The 23,430-nt window shown below is 42.4% G+C and overlaps 2 protein-coding genes across 2 annotated transcripts in view; one reads left to right on the top strand and one right to left on the bottom strand.

Annotated features, from left to right (window-relative positions):
* The window catches only part of exd3 (exonuclease 3'-5' domain containing 3), a 30,120-nt gene extending 14,276 nt beyond the window's left edge, over window positions 1-15,844 (bottom strand). Inside the window, exons 1-19 of the mRNA XM_088281431.1 lie at window positions 15,559-15,844; window positions 14,186-14,245; window positions 12,265-12,386; window positions 11,289-11,450; window positions 10,984-11,173; window positions 10,846-10,895; window positions 10,620-10,762; window positions 10,445-10,551; window positions 10,296-10,369; window positions 10,081-10,119; window positions 9,816-9,982; window positions 8,898-9,042; window positions 8,617-8,815; window positions 8,424-8,533; window positions 7,848-8,031; window positions 7,573-7,742; window positions 6,673-6,897; window positions 6,202-6,255; window positions 5,990-6,121 (exon numbers count right to left, since the gene is read on the bottom strand). Of these exons, the coding sequence (XP_088137557.1) occupies window positions 5,990-6,121; window positions 6,202-6,255; window positions 6,673-6,897; window positions 7,573-7,742; window positions 7,848-8,031; window positions 8,424-8,533; window positions 8,617-8,815; window positions 8,898-9,042; window positions 9,816-9,982; window positions 10,081-10,119; window positions 10,296-10,369; window positions 10,445-10,551; window positions 10,620-10,762; window positions 10,846-10,895; window positions 10,984-11,173; window positions 11,289-11,450; window positions 12,265-12,378 (2,265 nt within the window). The 5' untranslated portion in view covers window positions 12,379-12,386; window positions 14,186-14,245; window positions 15,559-15,844. The remainder of the gene's footprint in view (window positions 1-5,989; window positions 6,122-6,201; window positions 6,256-6,672; window positions 6,898-7,572; window positions 7,743-7,847; window positions 8,032-8,423; window positions 8,534-8,616; window positions 8,816-8,897; window positions 9,043-9,815; window positions 9,983-10,080; window positions 10,120-10,295; window positions 10,370-10,444; window positions 10,552-10,619; window positions 10,763-10,845; window positions 10,896-10,983; window positions 11,174-11,288; window positions 11,451-12,264; window positions 12,387-14,185; window positions 14,246-15,558) is intronic.
* Window positions 15,845-16,389: 545 nt separating this feature from the next.
* Window positions 16,390-22,718, top strand: cdc37l1 (cell division cycle 37-like 1). The gene is made up of 7 exons (XM_088280707.1): window positions 16,390-16,692; window positions 17,991-18,290; window positions 18,655-18,742; window positions 19,051-19,166; window positions 19,308-19,430; window positions 19,519-19,695; window positions 21,548-22,718. The coding sequence occupies exons 1-7, from the start codon at window positions 16,615-16,617 to the stop codon at window positions 21,662-21,664; spliced, it is 999 nt and encodes a 332-aa protein (XP_088136833.1). The 5' UTR covers window positions 16,390-16,614; the 3' UTR covers window positions 21,665-22,718.
* Window positions 22,719-23,430: the final 712 nt, after the last annotated feature.

The following is a 23,430-nucleotide window of genomic DNA, read 5'->3' as shown; positions in this document are numbered from 1 at the left end:
ATCATAGCGCCCACAGCAACGTGAGAGGCAATTACGTCAGACCACATCAACAAGATGGTTTCATTGATTATGTAATTAGGAAAATAAAATAAAGGAGAGCCATAAAAGTACCAAGCTGTGTGTGTGTGTGTAACCTTCCGTTATAATCCACTGAATTTTTTTTTTTTTAAGTAGCGGTGATTGTTCTCTTAACCTTCAATTTCCTCACAAAAGTAAGTGGACAATTCACTGTCAGCAATTAAATGACAAATGTCTAGCGCCACCTTCAACACGCACCAAAGTGTCTCATTGCAACCAGCAACAAAAATGAAGGGCTTGCGAAAAGTTGCATTATCTCAAATATTAGCGCGATTGTGGCAGGCATTAAAATTAGAGCTCAGAACGGCAGCCAATTTGTCCACTCCCCATCCGTTGGCAAACACTTTTGGTGCATTCTTGCCAGTGGCCGGAGTGACAAAACAATCAAAATCTTGCCTTTCTGTTTTCAGTCTTCACAAAGCCAACTCTTGATTTGAGCAACCCGACTCAGAACGCGAATAAACCCGAATGGATGAGCAGATCGTCGAATATGCACGTACGATCGACAAACTGCACGGCTGCAAAAAAAAAAAAAAAAAAATCTGCTTTGCCATCCCATTTATGCTAGAATAGGTCATATTGCATTCTTTGTATGGTTCTCGCCGTTTTGTTTTTTTTTTTCAACATGATATTTAGCCCCAACAGTGGCTGCGCAAAAGGAACTTTTGTGTCTCAGTAAGTGTGCGTGGAAAACAAGGGAAATTACGCAATCCTTCCTTGTATTGGCGCTTAGAGGAAAAGCCCTGTTGAGGCTCTCGTCTCCCTTCTCACCTCTCTTCCTCCCTTTCCAGCTCCCTCCTCCCATTTCTGTCGCCTCCATCACCATCCAGCTTCATCTTTTCTCCTCTCACTCATCTCCCAGTAATAATCCCCCCCCCCCTTCCTATTCCGTCTTGCATCCCGACCTGCAGCTCACCTTGTCAACGTCACGGACACTTGCGTCCTTCTCACTCTCCCTCCCTCCTTAAAACCACTCCGATTCTCTCAGGCTCTGTGACAGGAAGCAGCTTGGCTCTCAGACAATGGACCACATCAAAACCCGCCACCAGCCTCGCCAACTTCACGCACACACACATGTACACAAACAGAGCAAGACAAACAGGACATTCCAGCTGCCGGCTGCACCGGATTCCTCGCCTTTGCTAAACTGAAACGGAGAGTCGAGATGTGAGGCGGGGGCAAGGAGCGACTAGAGAGATGGGGGCATACTCGGAGAAATAAAGGTAATCGCAGGAACGCAACGGGAAGAGGAGCAAACGATATGGTTTCATTTTTTTTTTAGAACGAGCCATTAACGTAAAGTTCACATGGTTTGCATGCAGATCATAAGAGAAATCATTCCTTGATGGATGATGAATATTTTCAAAAAACTATTCTCATCACACACGGTTTGGCAATGTAACCAGACCGTGCAACACTAACAGGACGATAAAAAAAAAAAAAGCAAACAAACATGAAAAACACGTGGTGAGCACTAATTTCTTTCATTTCATTTCGCAACCGGAATTTGTTGGGAAGTTAGGAAATGTGGGGCAAATTTGATCAAAAGTCTTCTAATCAGTATCCTTTGAAATAATTCAAATGAAAGAATTTGAGGTTGTTGATGTGCGAGTTATTATTCCACTGCTTTTTTACGGCTCTTTTAAGCTTTTACCAACGTATCGTTTAGGACCAGTATTTAGGTACTAAGTCAAAAATGTTGGCCTGGAAAAAACGCTAATACCAGCAACTTGATTCTTGGAGGAGGAAACTATCAAAAGAGCAGAGTGCCACTCATTTTTCAGTCAAATGATTATTGAATGCATCAGCTTCTGTTCCACTTCATAAATCATTTTCACATCACATGAACAGCAAAGTGAAAGCTACATATTAGTGGTCCACTCAGGTTTGCACGGTGGGATTTCGTCCTGGTTTGTCTTAAGTTAGACATACAGACACAGCAGGTTTCCCTGCACACAACCCCCCCCCCACCCCCCCCACCCCCCACACACACACACACAAAAAGTCAAAAGTTTCGGCTCTCCATCTTAACGACAGCATCAAACTGGAATAATGTACAGTATCTGTCAGATGTACAAGTTGACCACCCTTGGGTGCGCACTCTTGAGCACGACGAGTGTGCGTGTGTGTGTGTGTGTGTGTGGGGGTAACAGGAGACGTGAAGCGCTCATCACACACACAGTGGGAAATATTTGGGATGGTTTCCCTCGGAATGTTTTGGCATGCCTATGGAATGTCCCCCCCCCTCCTCCCCTTTTTTAACCGTCTCTGACTCCCTTTTCTTGCTGTTGCTACCTGTCATCTCCTCAAGGCAGGAGCAGTGGCAAGCGGGGGAAAACACATCCATGCACGCTTGGCGTCGGGCAGAATCCACATACTTTTAAAATCAGCACTTTTCAGGAGACCCATTAATGGCATGTTGCCAAGGCAACGATTTGACATTGCATCATTGCAAAAAAATAAATAAAAAACACGCATAGTTAATAATTTCCTTCTTTTTGAAGAAGTGCACCGCTGGCTTACATTAGGACTGTTCATTGTCTAAAAACATATTTTCCTAGAAACTACATCGTTTATGAGCTTCAAGGTGTTTGAGAACTGAGGTTCAACTGGAAATATTCCTTAAGGGGGAAGTCAACCCCCCAGAAAATTCATTGCAATAAAATGTTCTTTGTGCCTTCATTAGTCTTAACATGGCATTTTGATTAAAATTGCGTTTGTGGAATACGAGTAAATCAGAAAAATCCACCCGCTTTTAGCCATTTCAGGAGGCGTCCATTTTTGTCAACTGAAAATGACATCTCAGTTGCTTAGGGCGCAAGTGATGACCAACAACCGCTCACATGTTTTCGCAAGCCATGATTGGTCGTTAGCTTAGCCCTGAGCAACACTGATATCATTTTCAGTGGACAGCAAGTGGCAAAATGGTCGCTCTCTGCATTTAAATGCTTAACTTATATTCCACAAACGCAATATTAAATCAGAATGCTGTGTTTTGACTACTGGGGCTGCATAGAACATATTCTTGGGAAGAAAGTTTTATTATATATATATATATATATATATATATATAAATATATATATACACGTATTCAGTGTTTGTTCGTTCACAGGCTCGTGCTTGACATGGAGAGATTTATTTGTACTTTCTAAACAATACTGTGGTTTGCACATGGTGAAATCCTTGAATTCTTTGCAATGCTGAGAAACATTGTTTGAAATTACAGTTGCGTGAGCATATTTGCGGTCGTTTGGGAAAAAAAAAAAAAATGACAAACATGAATAAGGGCAGGCCAATTCACATGCGCTCTCATATACCAGGGCAACACAAAAGTATCTTCCAACATGTTGAAACCGTTCACATTCCTTCTGATTGTCTGCCCACGGCGGCTTTTTGCAGATCAAAGCACATACAAGGTTGCCTCATTGTCATCCGGCCTGCTCTTCCTTGAGTGGCATCTTCCTCATACACCCGCCACACAATCTTTGTCATCACCATTTGAAGCTTAATTCTCATTTACTTTCACTGGTTCTCTTTTGCTTTTTCCCCTCCCTGTCATCACCTCCGTTCTCGCACTTCTCACCCTGCCCTCCCCCTTTTCCTTTCGCTAACCCCAGCGAGCGTAGCTCTGACCCCTCCCTCGTGTGGTGTGGCGGTTCCTGTTGCTCTTGTTTTCACTTCCCCAGCAGTCTGCTGCGTGGGAACCAACGTCGCTGCTGCAGCAGCAGCAATGTCTATGACTGACGCTCAATTCCGGTCTGCGTGTCTGTGGGTATGCATGTATGTGTGTGCGTGTCAAAGGTATGAAGGTGTGTGTGTGCATGATAGTGCCAGGAAGCGTTTGTGATTTGGAGTGTGTGTGTGTGTGCGCGTGTGTGGGTGGAGGGGTGTGCGTGTGTGTGTTTGTGTGTGAATCCCATGCTATATGCGTTATGTGTTTGCTAGATCAACATCTATCTCGCAGGCAATCTGTGCAATCTCAACATGCCTATAAAAGGCCAACATGGGACATCTGATGGCACTGAGCATCTGAACGGAAGTTTATGTGCGTGCGTGCGTGTGTGGCAGGAAAGTCTATTAGTGCACATGTGGCACATTAGTGGTAAGGATAGGATATAGCTGAATAAGTGGAGTGCAATGAAGTGTAAAGCGCTGCCAACTCCACCCAGTGACCAACCCTTGACAAACATTTGAAAAAGGATGACACTCACAGACAAAGAACGACACCATGATGCTCATGCTTACAAGTTGGCAATCTATTATTGAGCGTAAGAATTTATTTTGCTTGATAATATTTCACTAACTTCAAGTTAGGAGCCCAAATTTTTATGATTTGTAGTGATCATCGTGGCAGATAATAACAGTACATTATAAGTCAATGTCTAGTTTAAGACTAGAACTTCCAGTTAGTTAATAATGTTATATCGTTATAGTGCATAGGACTATGGGTGAATAAAAACCACACATTCTGTCCAGTGCTCACAGAAATGACCATGGTTGCTACAGTTTGCGCATTTTAATTGACACTAAAAGAGATTATTTCCATATTCATTTGGTGATAGTGGGAGAGCGCTCGACACTCACCACCAAATCGCAAATAAAAAGGGACATTGATAGTCGAAGCAATTGTACGCATTGTCTCATCTTTGTAACTCCCGTACTTCTTTGTACACACAAACGCACACACACACACTAACAGGGTCCTTCGACTGAGCTCGCTCCCTCTCTGGATCTCGACGGCAAACACAAATTCCTATGCCTTCAAAATCTGTGTGGCATATTGATGCACACAAACAAACTTTAAGCCTTTCCTAGGCACTAACTCGTTTTCCGTCTTGTCTTGCTTCATCTTCCACATGACATTCAAGCAGCGACGTGTGCTCATGACCGGAGAAGCCCAGCGAAACAAAAGGCTAAGGAACAAACCGCGGCAGTGCTTTTCAACCAGATAAGAAGGGAGCTCACTTTTCCTGGGTGGGCTGCAGCGAAGCCTCAAGGTCCAGGTCGCTCAATTAAACTTTGATTATTTTTGCATCATATTGATTATACCCAATCGAGCTTGAACACTGCGTCTTGCTAGGTTTTTACGTCTACAATAAATGGAGGAGAAATTCGGACGTTATTTTCCGACATCTTTAATCAAACGAGCCCGGTGGGACACACTGACAGTTTGTAATATATAAACTGGGGTGACGTGACAGGTGGTGTAAAATACTAAATTATTCCACAAGTTACTTTTGGCTCTCCTGTGGCCATAATAGATCAAAGTGGCTTCCCTTTGAGCAATAAATACTTAAGCAGGAGACCATTTGCTCCGTGGTTGTTAAGCTGATTTTTGCTTTGAGTGTTTCGCGGCATCCTCCTAACCTCCAGACAGGGGGTGGTCCAGATTTGTCTTCATATTGGAGGCCTGACAAAACAGCACCAAGTGGTGTATCTCGACACTATTTGAGGGGGTTGGGGGTGCAAGGTAGCACACCAGAACACCCAAGTTTAGAAAGAGCTCTGGAAAGATCCACCCTCCCAGTCCTCAGCACACATGGCAAACACAGCACGCGGTTCTCCAAACAGCCACCCACAAAGATATCGACAGGTCATATGCTTATGCATCAACTTGAAACGACAACATTGTATCCTCCCCGGTAATTGTTCAATTGTTTCACTTTGAACAGTTTCTGTATCACAAAAGCCGATCAACCAAATAATTTGAATCAAACTACATATTCATGAAAGGGAAAATTATCTCAAATCATGATTAGACTTCTCGCCCATCTGATTTGCTGGAGAGGATCGGCCGATTATTTTTGTATTTTACGCACATTTTATAATCGGCATTGACGTCACTGATTGTCTCGGTGCAATAAGACGTGTTACAAACACTTAAAGTAACAGCGTGACTATTCGTCCTACCTGGCAGCGACTGAATATATCACAAGGAGTTGGACGGACGTTGAAGTGTCTGAGCACTCGGACAGCTTGCTCTCTGGCCTTTTCCGAGCAGTCCAGGGACAGACAGCGGCCCTCGCCCACCTGAGACCTCAACTATGATGACACCAACATTGTCATTAATGAATACAAGGCAACGGAATGCTTGCAAATGGAATTTAGAGTGTGTTCCTTACAGTCTGGTATGGTTGTCCGCATGTGAGTATAACACGGTATTCGTCTTGTGCTAACTGGAAAAAAAAAAAAAAAACACACGATCACAGTCAACGATCAGAATTATTTTTTTTTTTGAACAATCGTATTAACAGTACAAATTATCAAATTATTTGCTGGTGGGTTTTTTTATTGCGTGTTTTATTGTGAGTGTAACTTTAAAAAGTGTGGCCCGGCCTGGTGAGCAGCAAATGAGACTCGAGTTGAGTGAAGCTTAGAGGCCAGCTCCTAGATATGAAAATAGACGGACACGACACGCCCCTTTTGAGCTGCGTGCCTTCGGCGACGTCAAGCTAGAGGCGCTTGAAAGGATTTAGGTCTGGGCTCTCTGGTTTTTCCACACCATACAACAGCATTTCCCAGCATAATTATTTCATGATTGACCCTCACTATTTTTAATATGTGTGTAATTGCTGCATTTTTGACGAACCTACCTTCGCCGCTAGTCTGTGGTCATCATTATTGTCCAAAATGACCACATCGACTCCCAAACAGCGCAAGTACCTCCCGAGGCCTTGCAGCATGTTGTCACACACCACCCGCAACTGCTGGGGGGCCAGGGGAGCAGGGGGGGAGTCTTCAGGGGGCTCCTCGCCACACAGGAGGCCTTTCTCAGTGTCAGAGCAAGGGGGACTGACCCATTGAGCCCCCTGACATTCCTAAATGGACAGAGACAATAATGTGATACTTAAGTGATCCCCACAGGGGGATTTTCTTTTCACTTGCAGGAGAGAGCTGGGAGGTCAAAGCACAGAGTGAGCTATACAACCACCACCCCCGATGCTGCGAGAGTGTCTTGGTCAAACACGCATTGTTCCCACCCGCAGGTTTGATGTCCCGACCGAGATTCTTTACTCTGGATCTTTCCATTTTGTGTCACTCACAAGCTCAGAGAAGTATTTATTACCTCTGTCAAGGAGGTCGTCTTCATCCGTGTAACTCGGTCCACTTGTGATGATTATTTGTTTGTTTAATATGCAGCCATGGTATGATTTTGAAAATTGGCGCAATGTTATGGGGTGAAACATCACAAAAATCCGTTGTTTGTCCTCATTAGGCTCGAAGTGCAGCCCATGACAGCTGACTTTGGGCGAGAGGTGGGGAACACCATTGACTGCTTGCTCATTGAATTGTCACAATGTAGAAGCTCTTCTGTGTGTGTATGTGTGTTGAGGAACCCGTCTTGGACGTCGTCTGAATGTTCTCATGCAATCTAATACCAAGTAAATGAAAGCATTCAAATGGGAGTTGCTCTACTTTTTGGTGAGAAAGGTGTTAGGAAAAAAAAATAAAAATAAAATTGCAAGAAACATATTTGACAGACGCGAGCTCACCTCTTTGTTGCTGCTGTGACCCATCTTGTTTTTTTTATCCTTCTGCTTTGGATTTCCATTCTTCTCTTGTTGCGTTAAAGAGATGGAGCGCAAATCGCTCGGAAGCCCAAAATTGGCGGGGTTCCCCGAGAGCACAGAATACACATCCAACAAACAGTAAGCGTCCGTCACTGAAATGGAGTGAGACAAGACGTGAAGTTCAAGAGCAAGCAGTTATTTGTGGAATACGCTGATAATCAGTCATAATCGAGTTTGAGAATCGGGTGTGATCTCACCTGCATATCTGATTTGGCTCACACGCATCGGCCGCTTTTTCCAGTTGGACATTTGCTCGGTCTTGTCGAGGGCCTTTCCCAGGACCTGCAGTACGAGCAGACTGAGGCCTTTCTCCGCCGAGTCCGCTCGCACCAGGACCTCCTTCGGGCCACACTTAGCGCCGTTCACCTTATCACACCTCATCTAAACGAGACATCGTGACAACGCAATGAGGTTTAAAAGTCACCTTTAAACAAACTGCTTGTAAAACACAGCACGTCATCAAACACGGTACTCTATAAAGACACAGAACCAGGTGACAAATAGTCGCGTATCGGCGACGCTGTCGTTGTCTTGCATCCAAGATCCACTAGCAATGTGTTTAAGTGCTAATAGTTGTAGCCGCATCCTGCTTTGGGGTTTTATTGAAAAAGTGACTAACGTTGCTTGACCAGTATGGTGTGGCATTTTTTAGATATTCTTTTCAATCTTCCACTATTGCATATTCTGAGGGTGATTTAGAATTTTCTCTCTACTGTCTATTTGACTTTGCAGCCAACAAATGTATCAGCCTGGTTAGAGTTGTCTGATGTTACCTTTCGGTGCACATTATGAAGATCAAGCAGTGCCTCTATTTTCAATGGCTCGTCTACAAATTGAGGCCAAGTGGACCTGAGACACTTGAGATCTCCGGCCATGCCATAACCTGAAAAGGACACCTGGTTCTAAGAATATCGGCACAAACGTCTCAAATAAATCCATTTTCTAAAAGCAAACTTTATCGCTTACCCACTTTAAGGACATTTTGTTCTGAGAAAAAGCTTCGAATGAAAACAATGGTGTCAGGATGGCGACAAAATCCATTTGCACAGAGGTCCAAAAGGAAAACGGTGTCAAAAGTAGCAAGTTGGATCAGGGCAACTTGCTCAGCTGAGCTGCATCCAAACGTGGGCTGCCACTCCATATCGACTCCGACGACACCTCCCTTCTGAAAAAAAAAGAAAAGAAAAGAAAAAGAAATCATCAGAATTCTTCGATACTTTCACTCAATGTTTTTTTTCTGTCTTCACCTTGAGGAGAACGTCCCTACAACTTTGAAGCGCTTCCAGGGTGTCCACGTGCTGAACTTTGTCTTTGGAGAGCGGTACCTGGTAGAACTTCTGACAATGAGCTTCAGATGGCGTCCACTCCTCATGAGCGGAATCGCTTGCATGTCTGAACAGATGTGACAGATGTGCAACCTTTTGAGTGTGTTAATTAGGAATAACACACATTCTCATATTGTTTGTTCCACAACTTTCACATGTGCGAACAAACATACTTGAATATCTCTAACATGGTTTGCAGAGCTTGAAAAAATAAATAAATGAATTTAAAAAAAAGACTCCTGCTAAATCCTCGAAGATGGTTGTCAATACATCTCTCCATGTTGTGTAATTCATCTCAAAGAAAGTTGAATCATTCGGATTGTGGGAAAATGGGGATGTGGTCAACCCAAAAGAGAGTGAAACTATTTCTCTTTTACACAAAATTGGTTTCATATGTGCTCAACACTATTTGCATAACAGATACAGGGAAAGCTCCCAAAACTAAATTTCCCATTGACATTGATCACATTTGGAAGTATTTGTCCCAAACATCAGCAAATTTCAACTCCCTGCACAGGCAATATTTTCAACCGTGACGCAAAATCAACCACAAACGGAATGTGAAGCGTACCACACATACAACACGACTGATAACTTTTGATCCCAAGTGACAGGTTTACAGCATACGTGAGTCTAGATTACCTCTCGGTGCTCCTTCTCATGAAACAGAGCCAACCGATGGATGCAAACGCAAAACCGCAGGCACATAAGATCAATTTTTTTGGTTTACAAAAGACGGGCAGCACCGACTTTGGATGAAATTCATGTCCATGGCTTGACCGAAGCAACACTGATTATAATTTTTCTCACTTTTAGACACTTTCATTTTGTTTGACTCACAGTAGCTCCGGAGATAGACTTTGCTGGGTATCCCAAACATCAAAGGGGAGCCTGTTCCGGGGAAGATGATATCTCAGCGACCACTCAGCAGCTTTTTCAAGTTCACAGTACTTCGGCAACATCTCCACCAACTGGATCTGGAGCTCGAGATCATCTGCCACCACGGTCTGGATGTTTATGGCACACACAAAACAGTCTATTGGGTAAAGAATCCCGATAAACGTTTCTTTTTGCAGAGGATCCTAAAATTAAAGATGGTGCCTACCTGCACGTGGTCACTCCAATTGGCCTCTGTCATGCTTTTCTAAAATGAGAACAGCAGGCAAATCTAAATGAGTCTGTTTTCTAAAAGTGATCATGGCAGTGGAAGCAAGTGGAAGAAAAATAAAAGTTTTGTGATTGAACCGCTGCCATCATCCTCCTGTGGTGAGAAGTGAATTCCAAATACAAAGAGCTACAAGTGACGAGATTGTCACCTACCTCGACAAATCTCTTGAAGATGAGGAAGCGAAGCGTATCCTGTCTCCTCTTGTGCAGGGCATTAGGACATCGCCCTGCGTCATCGACAACAATATTGTCCGCTGAGAACAAACTGGGTGAGCCGGATCGACACGAGCACAGTCACTCACCTTGATCAATGTTAAATTTCTCCGCCAGTCGAAAAACATGCTTCGTCAGCATTTTGGGCTGGACCTGAGCAAGGCTGTGTTTGGACGAGGACAGGTGAGGAAACCGCCTGAGGAAACACAAATGGTGAACTCCTGCCCACATTTAGCCTTTTTGGACTTGAAATGTGCATCGTACGTGTTCATCGCGTCTTTCGCGGAGAAGTTGGGGTGGCACCACGAGTCAAGCAGAGAGACCAGTTGTTGTTCGAGATGATCGTGTCCTGTGACAAAGGCCTCTGCCAAGGACAACTTGTCCTGAAGGATGAGTGGTGTGCATACCTGCAGAGGACAAGTTTGAGATCGAATAAAAAGGCAACATAGAGAAAACTGGTCAACTATAAGAACAATGATGTACGACTCACCTCCTCCACATTTAGTTCATCCTGCAAATTCAGCTTTATGCCGAGCACTGCTGCCTGCAAGGAAACAAAAGAGGTCGTTTGCTTTATCGTGGAACGCACTTAGCATCGCTTCAGACGGTCACGCAAATGTTGACACACTCGCCTCTTTGTAGCAACTGAGGGCCAGCAGCTTCACGACGTGCAGCCGCAAGGTGGCTCGATCCAAAGTGTTCAGCTGGTAGATATTGATGAGCCCTTCAACAAAGCTAGTCTGGCCATCGGAGAGAAGGATAAGAGCCCGATGCTTGAGGGCTGTCGCTTGTTGCTCGGGAAGAGAGGTCAACGTAACCTGTCATGATGATGATGCACAGAGATTCAAAAAACATTAAATGAGTTTAATGATACAAAAAAAAATATCCAAATGGTCCATTAGTAAGGCGCAATGTGATTGGAATTTCATCGACCTGAGGATGATCCTTGAGCCAGCTCTGGAATTCCTTGAAGATATGGGCCGTCAGGGTGTGGCCCCGAGCCTTCTGTGTGCACGGAGCACACTCGAGAATTGTTAGGAAAGCCTCCAGGGGATCGTTCAGCTCCGAAAATCCCTCCTGGGCTGCCAAATGGAGCTGTGGGAGGAAAACATCAGCGCAAGGAAAAAGGAGATGAGAGGTAAAATACAAGAGGCAGATGTCAAGGAGACATTTTGGATTCAAAAACCGGAGCCACTACGTTCACTGCTCAAATATGAAAACTTTTGCATAGAACGGAACCTGCAAAAATGAAACCCAGTAAACTTGACTTCAGCTGGTATTTACAACAAAAGGCTAATCAGTGATGGCAAGGAAAAGAAAATGTCCAAAAATACCAAAATGTATGCATCAAGTTGAGCTGAGTTGCAATTCATTCAATTTGCATTATATCCCCGAGAAAAAAAAAAATATTCCATTCAAATGGACCATAATAGGACTTTCACTAAACTGTCAAGCCATGGTTGAAACACCGAATACATATGTGGGGTCCCGACTTAAGAATGCAAAACTTTGGCTTTTTGAAACTTGCTTGAGGAGAAAATAATATCTGTGTGAGAATGTCTGGCGCTGCCTCCTAATTTGCCCAACAGATGTCATTCACTCAATATCCTCCTCACACACATCTCAAGTTCATTCAGTGCAAATTCCTTCCTTCCTACTGACAGCCACTCTGGTTTCCTCATTAACACACACACCCGCATACACACACACACACACACACACACACCCGCACACCCCCACATACACACACACTGGTGAGATTCATTTAGGTCCAACTTCTTCATTACGCTATTGACTGCTCCTTCCTCTACAATTGCTCCTTGCGGACAACATAAAAAAAAAAAAAGTCTCCATTTTTTCACCCTTGTTAATATTTCACATGTGGAGCTAATATGCAGTGACCTCTCACCATCTGCAGATTGTTGCCGCGCCATAGTTCGAAGAGCTGCTCTCTCAGCACGGCCGGGTCAAGACCTGCAGGGATAACACACGTGAGGTGGGGTCTCACTCTGACCCTTGACATCCTTCAACCTGTCAACGAGCCAAAACAAATGGAGCGAGAGTTGATATTCCCGACTTCCATTTCAACCCAAAATGTTTTGAAAAAAAATATCAGTTATGACAAATTCCTAGAAAACAGCACAAGGACACGTTCCTGTGACCTCCTCATTTCATACCTTCTCTTGAAGACACTGGTGTACAATTAAAGGTTTGTTGACGGGAACAGGAAAACATGATTGAAGGTTATTTTGTGTCCCACTGGAAAATGTGCATTTTAAAACATTTAGGAAGTCAACGAGCATAACCAAATGAAAAACTCTGTAGCACACCTGCATACTTTTTTATTTTAATTTTTTTATGCGATCTACGGGATTTGGGGTCAAAACAGGCACAGCAAAGAAACTGTGGCATCAAATATGAGTTCTTTTTTTTTTTTAGGCCACAAAAGAAAATACAAACGGGGGAAGATTTGTCTGCGCAATTGCATACCGACTGATTTTTGTCTCTCACTTGCAGGTCTTTTTCCGTCACTCTGCCACCATACCTGCCCCCCCCCCCTCCTCCACCCTTCCTCCTTCCCAGGGCTCGTTTTCCTGTCCTACGCGCCCTCCCCGCAGCAGCCTCTCTCGATTTTGTCTCGGATTTCCCCAGGAAAGGGCTATGCGCTAGTCATGGTGTAAAAAATAAAAGCCTTCCTGATGCACAGCCTGGGAACGGAGACTCTAGAAGACCTCTCCCTCCTCTCCTTTCTCCCCCCTTTTCTTTCTTTCTTTTGTGTGATATTAAACTTGATGGCATCATGGATGCAGTCCTGGAGATCCTTCGTCAGAGGAAGTGCTGCTACTAACATATAGTTATCATTACGCATTACATTGTTTCATCTGCGGAACGGGTGTCAAATTTATTTTCGTTGCAGGCCACAATATCATCATGAGCTCTGTCATGACTGTGAGAATCGTATAATCCACTTTAGACATTTTCTGCATTTCCAAGAGACTTCCAACAAGTCTGTGAAATTACCAAATTCTCACACAGACCATATTTGGCACACAGGTGAGTATTTGAATGTTTTTTTTGTCATCGAGAGCAAACCAAAAAAAGGCAAACCCTCAACATTTGTCTATGTAGTTGCGATGAGTTTGAGCAAAATGACTCCCAAACAATAAAAGTCACACGTCCATCGCGATGAAATTCAACGCACGAGCTACTCGGTCTGCCTGTTGCCGGGGAGCTGCCAAAATAAAGGCAACACAAAGATCAAGTGTGTAAATGGGGCGTTTGGTGTCACTTGAGCCACCAGAACAGCCTCAGTGTGACTTGGCAGAGAGCTTCAGCGAGTGGTCGAGCCCCACTGGAAAGATGCCATGACATTCCTTAACAAGCACTTTTGTATTTGTTGGATGTGCTGGATAAACCTTTCAACAGGTGCCATTGAAAAGCATCAAGGAGAAGATTAAGAGCACTTGCTGAATCCAAACCTTTAGAAAGCAATGTTTGCATATGAATTACTCTGGTTTTGAGCCTCAAGAGCATGATTTTTGAGCCTATGCATAAATAATTACCATGCATACTTCAACTTCAGGCTCTACGGAGGATGAGAAAAATTGTGCTGATGTGGTTGTCGGTTGGCTCTGGCAGACATGCAACCCGAATTTGTACGCAAGGTGGATCACTAACAGCAAAGTCACAATTACAGTTCTGTACATTGCTTGTATGAAAAAGCCCTTTCATACATAAATATTAAAAGAATCAAACATAAACGAGCCAGGAGAGCGTCACGTGCCATTCATAACCTCAAAATGTCGTCTTTACTCAACTGTGATACACACCTTTTGAAACTGCAGTTAAATGGTTCATTTTTGTCCACCAGCTGATGAGTTTCTGTCAATCTGTAGAGAAGATTAAAAAAAATAATAAAATATGCTCATTGGATAACAATGTGCTCACATTTATGGAGGAGGGGCAAAAATTGGCAATTAAGACATCAACATTTGTTAAGACAGGGTTGACAACTGTTGAGGCTTCTTCGGCATTCCCCGACTCAAGGAGTGCTGAATAATAAATGTAAGAGACATCCTGGATGTGGCAAAGTGTAGCTTAGGTCAAGATTTTTTTATTCATTTAATGTGCTGAGGTGTACCAACCATTTCACACTCACGGCCAGATCTCATGGACTGAACATTGACTTTTGAATCCATCCGGACAATTTGTAAATGTGATTTTTTTGACTTTGTAACTAACACGATGGAGACCGGCATAGACATAAAACGTCTTCCATTCCTGCCATGAAAGCAGCCTCCAAACAAAAGAAGTATTGTCTATGTAACTAAATTGCCCCAAAGTAACTACTCCAATTGTTAATTGCTTAGCTACTTTAGGATTCTCATAGACAAAGGACTGAGAAAGCCGAGTGAAACAGACGTCAGAAGAAAAATATTGTCTCACAGTCCATCGCCAGTGATTGATCGAAATCATTGAATACCAAACAAATTCATCAAAAGTCAATTAAATATAAATAGTAGGGATTTAATTCTCGTCACATTGACATTTCAGGATAATACATGCAGATTAAACTTTGAATATATTTTATCATAGTAACAGCTACATTGGTCGCTGACAATTGATCTGACTAGTGCTAGATGCACAAAATACTACACGCACATACACACTAAGATGAGACACGGTTGGCACTTTTGTTAAATTCAGTCCATTTACTTGCCTGAGTGCACGACAGAGCTGCCACATCAAATATGGCGGACACACTCGTTGAATAGAGCAACTGGAATACGAGGGATCTATACTTGTCTATGGGTTGGCGCAATACCTGCAATTTTAATTTAGCCTCTACTGCCATCTAATGTTAAAGTCACGGTACTCATTTCCATGATGGTACACGTTACTATGAAAATGTTTTTTGGTTGGATGGTTGGTTGTTGTTTTTTTTTTAACAACAGTATCACACGAAATATTGACTCCGAGGATAGTAGTGACACTCAGTTAATTTAACGTTATCTCACCTATTTGCCTTGTAAAATCAATAATAAAGCAATGGTTTTATTACGTCTGTCGTGCCAAATTTTACCCAGCTCAAAGCTAGTGCTAATTCGCGATAACACTCTTAGAACAGTGGAACACTTGAGTTCATATGTCAACTACAACTAATATTTATTAGTTTTGTTGGCTTACGAACGGAAAAACTCACCTCATGTGAAATTTTCTCACTGCTCGATGAAGCTCCTTCGACTTTGCTTGAAAAAAATGTATTTAATTTAGCCCTCAATTTAGGTTTAAGGCTTGCCGCAATCCCCCACATTGTAACACTCGTCATCAAATGACATAATTTATGTAACAAACAAGACAAATTGTACTGTAATCGGTGTAAAAAGTCATGAAATCTAACGAAAATGTGATGTTTTAGTCGGAGTATTTTACCTGCAATCTTACGATAGGCATAATTATTTTACTGGTTTCTTCCTGGTTTTAAAACGTTCACCATCGCCGTGTGATTATGTCACGTGAGATACAAATAGCCGAACCGCCAGAGAAATATGTATTTTTAATTTAATATATATATATATATATATATATATATATATATATATATATATATATATATATATATATATATATATATATATATTTATTTATTTTTATTTATTTTTTTACTTCAACATAAAACACATTTTGGCTAGTATCACTGGAAATGAATAACGCCAGTTGCCCTGGATATGTTTGTTTTGTTGACAGTTATTCTGTGTAAATTAATTGAAGAATTGTATTAAATATAGTTTAATGCCCATAGTTTAACACACTGCGAAAGACTGCGACACACACATATTTTCTGAGGGTAGATCTGTTTGATTTGTTTTGAATGTCGTATTTTATTTTGATTTTAATAATGAAAGTTGTATCTTCCCTGGTTGATTACAAAACATAACTTTAACATATTTAAAGGTTTGATTTAAAAAAAAATTTAAAATAAAGACTAAAAGTTCCTACTGTATCACGTGATCGTTACGTCGTCGTTCAAGCGCTTTAGTTGCAGAAGCCTGCAGTCGCAGTGCCAGTCAGTTTGGCTTGTTGCCTCTGACGCAGTTGTTTGTTGCAACCCCTGCTTCATCCAATTTCCTCTGACAACTCAATCGTGAGGATGTAGTGTGTCACGTTGCCGATTTGATTCAACTCCTCCCTAGTTGATTGATATTAATCCCACGGCGGCACACTGCTTGCGAGCCGGCTAACTGCTAGTTTAGCAGCAATGGAGTGGCGAAGCAACAACGACGGGCTATCCGACAGCGAGTCCCCTGAAACGGACACATGCTGCCCCCACCAGCTGGTAAGTAGCTCCAACAAGCCGACCATCAACAACCCTGAACACTTTTAACCCAAGATAATAGTTCGTTTAGCCGGAATTCTGACACAGTCAAAAGAAAGTTAAAAGTGGGCGGCATGACAACCTGACACATGTTCGTGTTTTGGATCGGCGTTTGCTAACCTTTGCCATTTCGTGACTTTAACGGACCATTATTATGTAGCGATAAATCTATCTAGGTATGCATGTGATACACACCTATCTTGTATAACTTGGAAGAAAATGTCTTGTGTTGTTTGTGTCCGAGATGATCCATTTTCCACTTGCAGCCCTCCCGCATTTCCCAGCACTAACGTCACACTGTTAAATAAGTATTTTTAGTCCTCCCGTTCCAAATACAGCATGGATGGGAGTGATCATTAAAGCCCCAAAGATTTTGTGTCCCCAAAAATGTTATGAGGTAGGGCACTGTTGTCAAACTCAAAGCCTGCGGGCAAAACCTGGTCCTCCACTTGCATTTTTGTGGCCTGCTGACCACTTACACTGAAGATATGGCGGTGAACAGAATGAATCTAAGGAAGGAGACAATATGAAGAACGCAGTGTATGCTCTTCCTCAGAACGGAAAGTGTTTTCGTAAATTGGAACGGCTTTGTGCATGCTCTTCCTCAGAACGGAAAGTATTTTCGTAAATTGGAACGGCTTTGTGCTTTTTATTCAATTCGATTGAATTCAACAAAAACTTCAAAATCAAGCTTCGTTGCGATAACATTTACAACCGTTACTGTAAATTACATCATACCATAAAAACAAACGCTGTTAATAATAGTGCAAAGATAGAGGGAAGCAGTCCATTGGTTCAATAAAAGCAAGACCTACTGTTTGTTGATATGTTATAAATGTGTAATTATGTGTAATAGTATTTATTAAAAACAATTCAAAAATGTTTTACATTTTGTCCTAATGCACATGTTCTTTGTACATAAAGGAAAGATTCTACGCAGTTTTCCCCACACTTTTGTTTGCGACAACTGCTTTAAATTTTGATTGGCGAGCTTGCTGGGAAAACAGTGCTTTAAAGGACAAAAAAATTGACAATCATAAAACCACTTTGTCTGAGATCACGATCCCAAAACGATAAATCGATCAACACTATTCCCCGTTACAATTAATAACCTTCATGTGTCCCCTCAGTGAAATTAAATTTGACACCGCTGATTCAGAGGGTTGGCTGTTCCATCCTAACAAAGAGAAGTGCATCTTTAGGATACGACAAACGTTCACTCAACCTGTAACTAATTCCGTTCCTTTTACTTTCATCAGACATCAACGCAGCTCTGTGGTTGTGCCGAGGCACCGTTGTGCCAGGACCAACAGCAGGGTTGCTCGACGACCTCGATGGTGTCCAGCTGGATGCTGGCCGAAGCCCAGGACCGCCTGTGTGCGTTGAGGTTCCACGGATCCGAATCCCTGGAGCAGGAACACGCTCGGACTCAGACGAACCCCACGGAGCTCACGCACACCGAGGAGGAATGGCTCCGCAAGGAGAGCATGCTGGGAGCTCAAGAGCCCAGTCGAGGACCCGTGCTCGGCGCAGACGGAAGTTGGGATGTTTTTGATAAAGTGAGTGGGGAGGAAGTATGAAAGAAAAATCATGTTGTTCGTTGTAGTATCGTCATAATTCGTGTACAGAACCAGAATATTTGCGAGTGATTTTGGTACCTACTCCAAAACGGTTTGTAATCACTACGGATGGCACAAAACGAAGCTCCTTCTCTTACTTTGTGTGAAACGAGAAAAAGTCAAGCAATAGTTTTTTAGTTTTTAGTCTTAGTCCAAAAATAGGAAATTGGTGAGTTTTTTTCAGCGGATAACGGCAGATAGGTTGCCCAGCCCAAATTCCAAACCAAAAATGGTGTGGTCTGGTTTCTTTTCAATGTTATCTTGGCTGCCTGTCAACAGCATCAACGTCCTCTGTTCCCACCAGAGTATCATCAATGTCCAAAATGAACCAGTAGAAGCGGAACCGTGCAAAGCGTCGCTCCACAAATCAGAGCAAGACCTCAGGCACTTTGGTAAGTGACATTCAAAGATTCAGAAATTAAAATGACAAACCTTTTCCACCACATTTTTTGTGCTCATATGATATTGTTGTTGGCATGTCAGTACTGTATATTTGAAAGTTTGAGATTTTTCAAGCTTCCTCACCATCATCTATCTCATGTCATAGCGTTCATTTTGTCTTCTTAAGAATAGCTTTGAAGTTTTCTCTTTTTTTTTTTTATATAAAAAAAAAAAACATGCAAAAAAAACCCTCTTAACTCTGCACGCATGTTTCAAAAGTCTTACAATGTAGTCAATGGATCGTTTTTTTTTTTTTCAGGTATGTTGCGACGATGGGATGACAGTCAGCGATTCCTGGCAGACAAGCCTCAGCTCATCTGCGACCAAACGGCCAACTATTTATATTTGTGGTGCATCACGCTCCAGCAAGAAGGGGTAATGTTTCAATGAACCGCCGTCTTTTATGTTCTTTCTTTCAACCATTTGTCGAGAACTCAGCGAGAGAGCAGAATACCTCAAGCATTATGCCCCCCACACCCCCTCCTTTTTTAATTTTTTTTTTTTTTTTTGCTGCAGAAGGAAGCGCTAATGGAGCAGGTCGCTCACCAAGCGGTCGCAATGCAGTTCATCCTGGAGATGGCATCAAACTCAAGGCAGGACCCAAGAGGCTGCTTCAGGCAGTTCTTCCAAAAAGCCAAAGTAAGGGGGCCGGGCCCGAATTGCTCCGGTGGTTGCCGGCTCCGTTAGAGGATTCAAATTTCGTGTTTTTCGTTGTGTTGCGGTGCAGGAAGGACAAGACGTCTATTTGGACGTGTTCCACACCGAGCTCGAGGCCTTCAAATACCAAGTGAGAGAACATGCGCTCAGGTGTAAAAGCATAACGTGCAACAACACAAGCCAGCAGCCGAGTAACGGCACAAACTGCAGACTCGACCCCAAAGAATCTCAGAGCTCTTTATCGCAAGTGAGTATTTTTTATTTATTTATTTTTTTCGCCCGGTGTACTTTGTTTTACTTTGTGGTTATGTCTTGCTTATAGAAGCGGCGTTCCAATATGCCACTGCGGCTTGAGGCTTTCCCAAACTGGGGATGGAGACCCAATATGTGTCATGGGTCAACTTTTTGTTCCCATGATGACTTGGGCATGAAGTCAAGCGTGCAGCTAATCAAATTTTCTCAGTATTGTTGCTTTGTTTAGCGACTTTTACAACCCTCGGTGGCTATTATTATTGCGTGTTTAATTTGACTTTTGATTGATGTACAGACAGACACTATTCAAGGACCCAATTTTTCATATATAGGACAAGTTCCAGGAAGTTGAAAAGTTACATTTTGTGTGTGTGTGTTTTAATCACTTTAAGCGCATGTCATTCAGCAAAGGCCTTGTTAATTACTTTATCGTATGATATTCCCATGTTCTTTATCATTATTTTAAACATTATATACATGATCTAACACAAGCTTGCACCCCAAGCCACATTTCAAATGTGTTGTTGGTGAAAACGGTTTTGGAAACCTGCACACTGAAATAAGACAGTTGCCGTACCGGTCTTAAACGTAAGGTGGCGCCATTGTATCATTATAAAAAACGAAGTTGTCATTCTGTTTGGCTATTAATCCCTTAACTTGAAACGTAACTATGGCCAAATAGAGGAGCAACCGGTTGTGTACTACGACAGACATCTGCTTTGTGGGTGGAAACCATTTATTGTCAGTCACGTGTGGGTTTGCTCAAATTGGGAAAAAAAAAAAATCTGTTCAAATTAGTTTGTTGACTTGTCAGTTGTTTCGGGTACTTTTAGTTTGGAAACCCATGAGAGGTGCGCTGGTTTCCTGTGGTCAGCTGAACTCCAAATCCTGAATGTTTTGTTGCACAAGGCTGTGTAAAAAGCTTCCTCCTCCTCCTCCTCCTCCTTCTTCCCCTTTGTTGGCCCCTCGCTGCCGGAGAGGCTTGGAAGAAAACTTTGTGCCGAGGAATGTAACCCAGCCTGTTGGAAGTGAAGCTGGAATCTCCTGGCTTTGCTTCCTCGTCCTAGTGTCATTTTCTGTTTTCACATCTCACTCAGCATCCGAGGCGTGCCTGTCAAATTCCCGTTGGTCAGCGCATGAACTTTAAAGAGGCCGAGGGCAGTTACATAAACACTGATAATAATCCTCTAACAAGGCAACTGCTGCTTCATCTGCTAGCGGTCTTGTCTCGCGATTCATCAAGTGCTGACACGGTGGAAGGTGTCGCGGTGCCACAGAAAGACCACTTAGTAAAATCAAAGTGGCAATATTATATTATATTCTCCTTTTCTTGATCTTGATAACCTAACAGTAATTCTCGAGTGAGCCATCATAAATAGATAGACGTGACTTCTGTGCATGTTGTCGTTTGAGTCGTCATGCTGAATTTTGTAGATCGATTTTATTTTTTTCCTTGTCATATTTCAACTTCATTTTTGTAATCATCCCCATTTTATTAGAATTCCATTCTGTATCCTAATTTTTTTATATACATAATCTAGCAACTTTTCATGTAAGATGATAATTCCTTGTCAAATTAAAATGACCTCAATTCCTGTCATATTTTCCTTCAAATTATGACATAACTGCAACTTTTTTTCCCACCTCGCAATCGCCAATTTACAAAAATGTATTTTGACTTTTTTTTTTTCTTACTGTCTAGAATGACATGAAAATGAAATCATTTTTACATTGCGTTGACTTTATTCTTATATTTCTGCTACATTGGATTTGTTTTGGGTGTGGCTCTAAAACCGACCAAGAGCCTCCGATGTCACTCAAGTCGCCATTTTTTTACTCTCCACCAGGTGCCGGACGTCCCCTCCAAGCGCTTTTCACAAGCTGGACTCTTGCTAAACTCAGGGAGATGGACGAAGGACGATGCCGCCGAAAGTGACGATATACGCATGATGGAGACGTCTTAGGAAACTCGGCTGCCTTTCTTTCATCTTCACCTTCTCGTCATTTAGGAACACCTTGACTTTTTAAGCCCGAGCGCAACAGGAATTACAAAGCGTCACAATTTGTCATTAGTCGGGACTTGAACGGCCAATCATTGTCGGAGAAATAAGAGGTGAGTGTTGTGCGACAGTCGTGAAATGGCTCCGGTGAGACTCCTTCCAAAAGCCAACTGGAGGCAACACGCACAACTAAATTGCTTAAAAAACAAACAAAAAAAAAATCTCATCGTGCGCAAATTCCAGCGAATAGAAATCTGTTGAGGTTTTAAATGGGATGGATCCAAAAGTGTGACATTTTCCAATGTATTATTAAAATAGATGAATTCAAATATTTTTTGCGTGAATTGAATTTTTAAATAATCCTCCCCTATGTGGACCTCATTAATTATTGGCACTCGTGGTTAAGAAATGTTCTTTCAGGGAGGGAGGGTTGCTGGTCTCATCGATGCGGCGTTGAATTTGTTTTTGTGCTTCTTGATCAATCGGCGCCCGACGTCTGTTTACGACGGAGGCCACGGTTTGAGCAAATGCTCTTCACGTTTACGATGTTCGAGTGCGGTCAGCTGTTCCGAACATTGAGTCGATCAACGAGGATTTGCATCTTTCCTCTCCCATTTTGAATGTGCGGCGGTGCGCGCTCAACAAAAACTGAACTCGATTGTTTGTCGATGACGTGCGGTGTCCCACGTTTGCTGCGTTTCCCAACTGGCCAATTCACATTTTACGTGGACAACCATGTCACAACACTCAACAGAAATGGCACGAGAGGTTCCGTTTATGGATCATGATGATCTGGTCTCAATTTCCTCCCAAATGTTTGTACTCGTTGCGAAACGTTCTGTTGAATTGGACACAAAATGATTTTTGTGTTGCATGTTTGGGCACTGACCAATCAGGATTGATTCGAACTTGTGACACCTAACGAAAGAGCATTTAATTGTTCTGCCTGTGAATGAATGACACTATCATGAAGAGATGCACAAATATACAATATTTGGAGTAATAATAAACGTTTTTTGTTTTTTTTTTAATAATTATGTTATTTAAGTGGAGCATTTCCCACGTCACACTGGGAATCACGGAAGTCGACGATACAAAATCCAGTGTAGCATTGCCAAGACATTATTTTGATGTGTTGCTTATAATATTCTTCTCTGGTCAAGTTTTTAAGCAATATCGACATTTGAGTGGCTGTTTTTATTTCTACATCTCCTTTTGGCATCATTATTGGAAAAGCTGCAGAGAGGGCTCAGGTTTTTTCAGAGAATGTTTGTCTGCCGAAAGGAACTCTTTGCATCCGAATGTGTACTTGCACTTTATATTTCACAACTTTTTTTTTTTTTTTTTTTTTTAATCCCATTTTGCTTTTTATGTTGAAGCCCTTATAATGGCGTGTTCTGAACTTTGTTTTTACAAGCAGGCTTGTAATAAGCTTTTCATTTCAACTGTGTGAAGGGTTGCCGTTTTCGCGTTCTCGGGCTTCCGGCTACCTATCTGCTCGACGTAATGAATTCAAGAATAGAAATAAAGTGTTTTACTGCACAATGGAATTAAATAGTCCAGATGGTGCTTTAAATGATTCAAGATGGAACCTATCCCAGCTGTCTTCGGAAAGTAGGCGGGGTACACCCTGAACTGGTTGCCAGCCAATCGCAGGCCACGTGAAAACGAACAACCATCGGTGGTCACACTCCAATCTCGGCACAATTTAGGGTGTACAAGCAACCGAA

This window comes from Idiotropiscis lumnitzeri, chromosome 18 (assembly GCF_059441095.1).
Source record: "Idiotropiscis lumnitzeri isolate Australia: NSW breed Sydney's pygmy pipehorse chromosome 18, RoL_Ilum_1.0, whole genome shotgun sequence".
Taxonomy (NCBI): domain Eukaryota; kingdom Metazoa; phylum Chordata; class Actinopteri; order Syngnathiformes; family Syngnathidae; genus Idiotropiscis; species Idiotropiscis lumnitzeri.
Note: the sequence above shows the minus strand (reverse complement) of the source record. Positions and strands in the feature narration are given on the sequence as shown.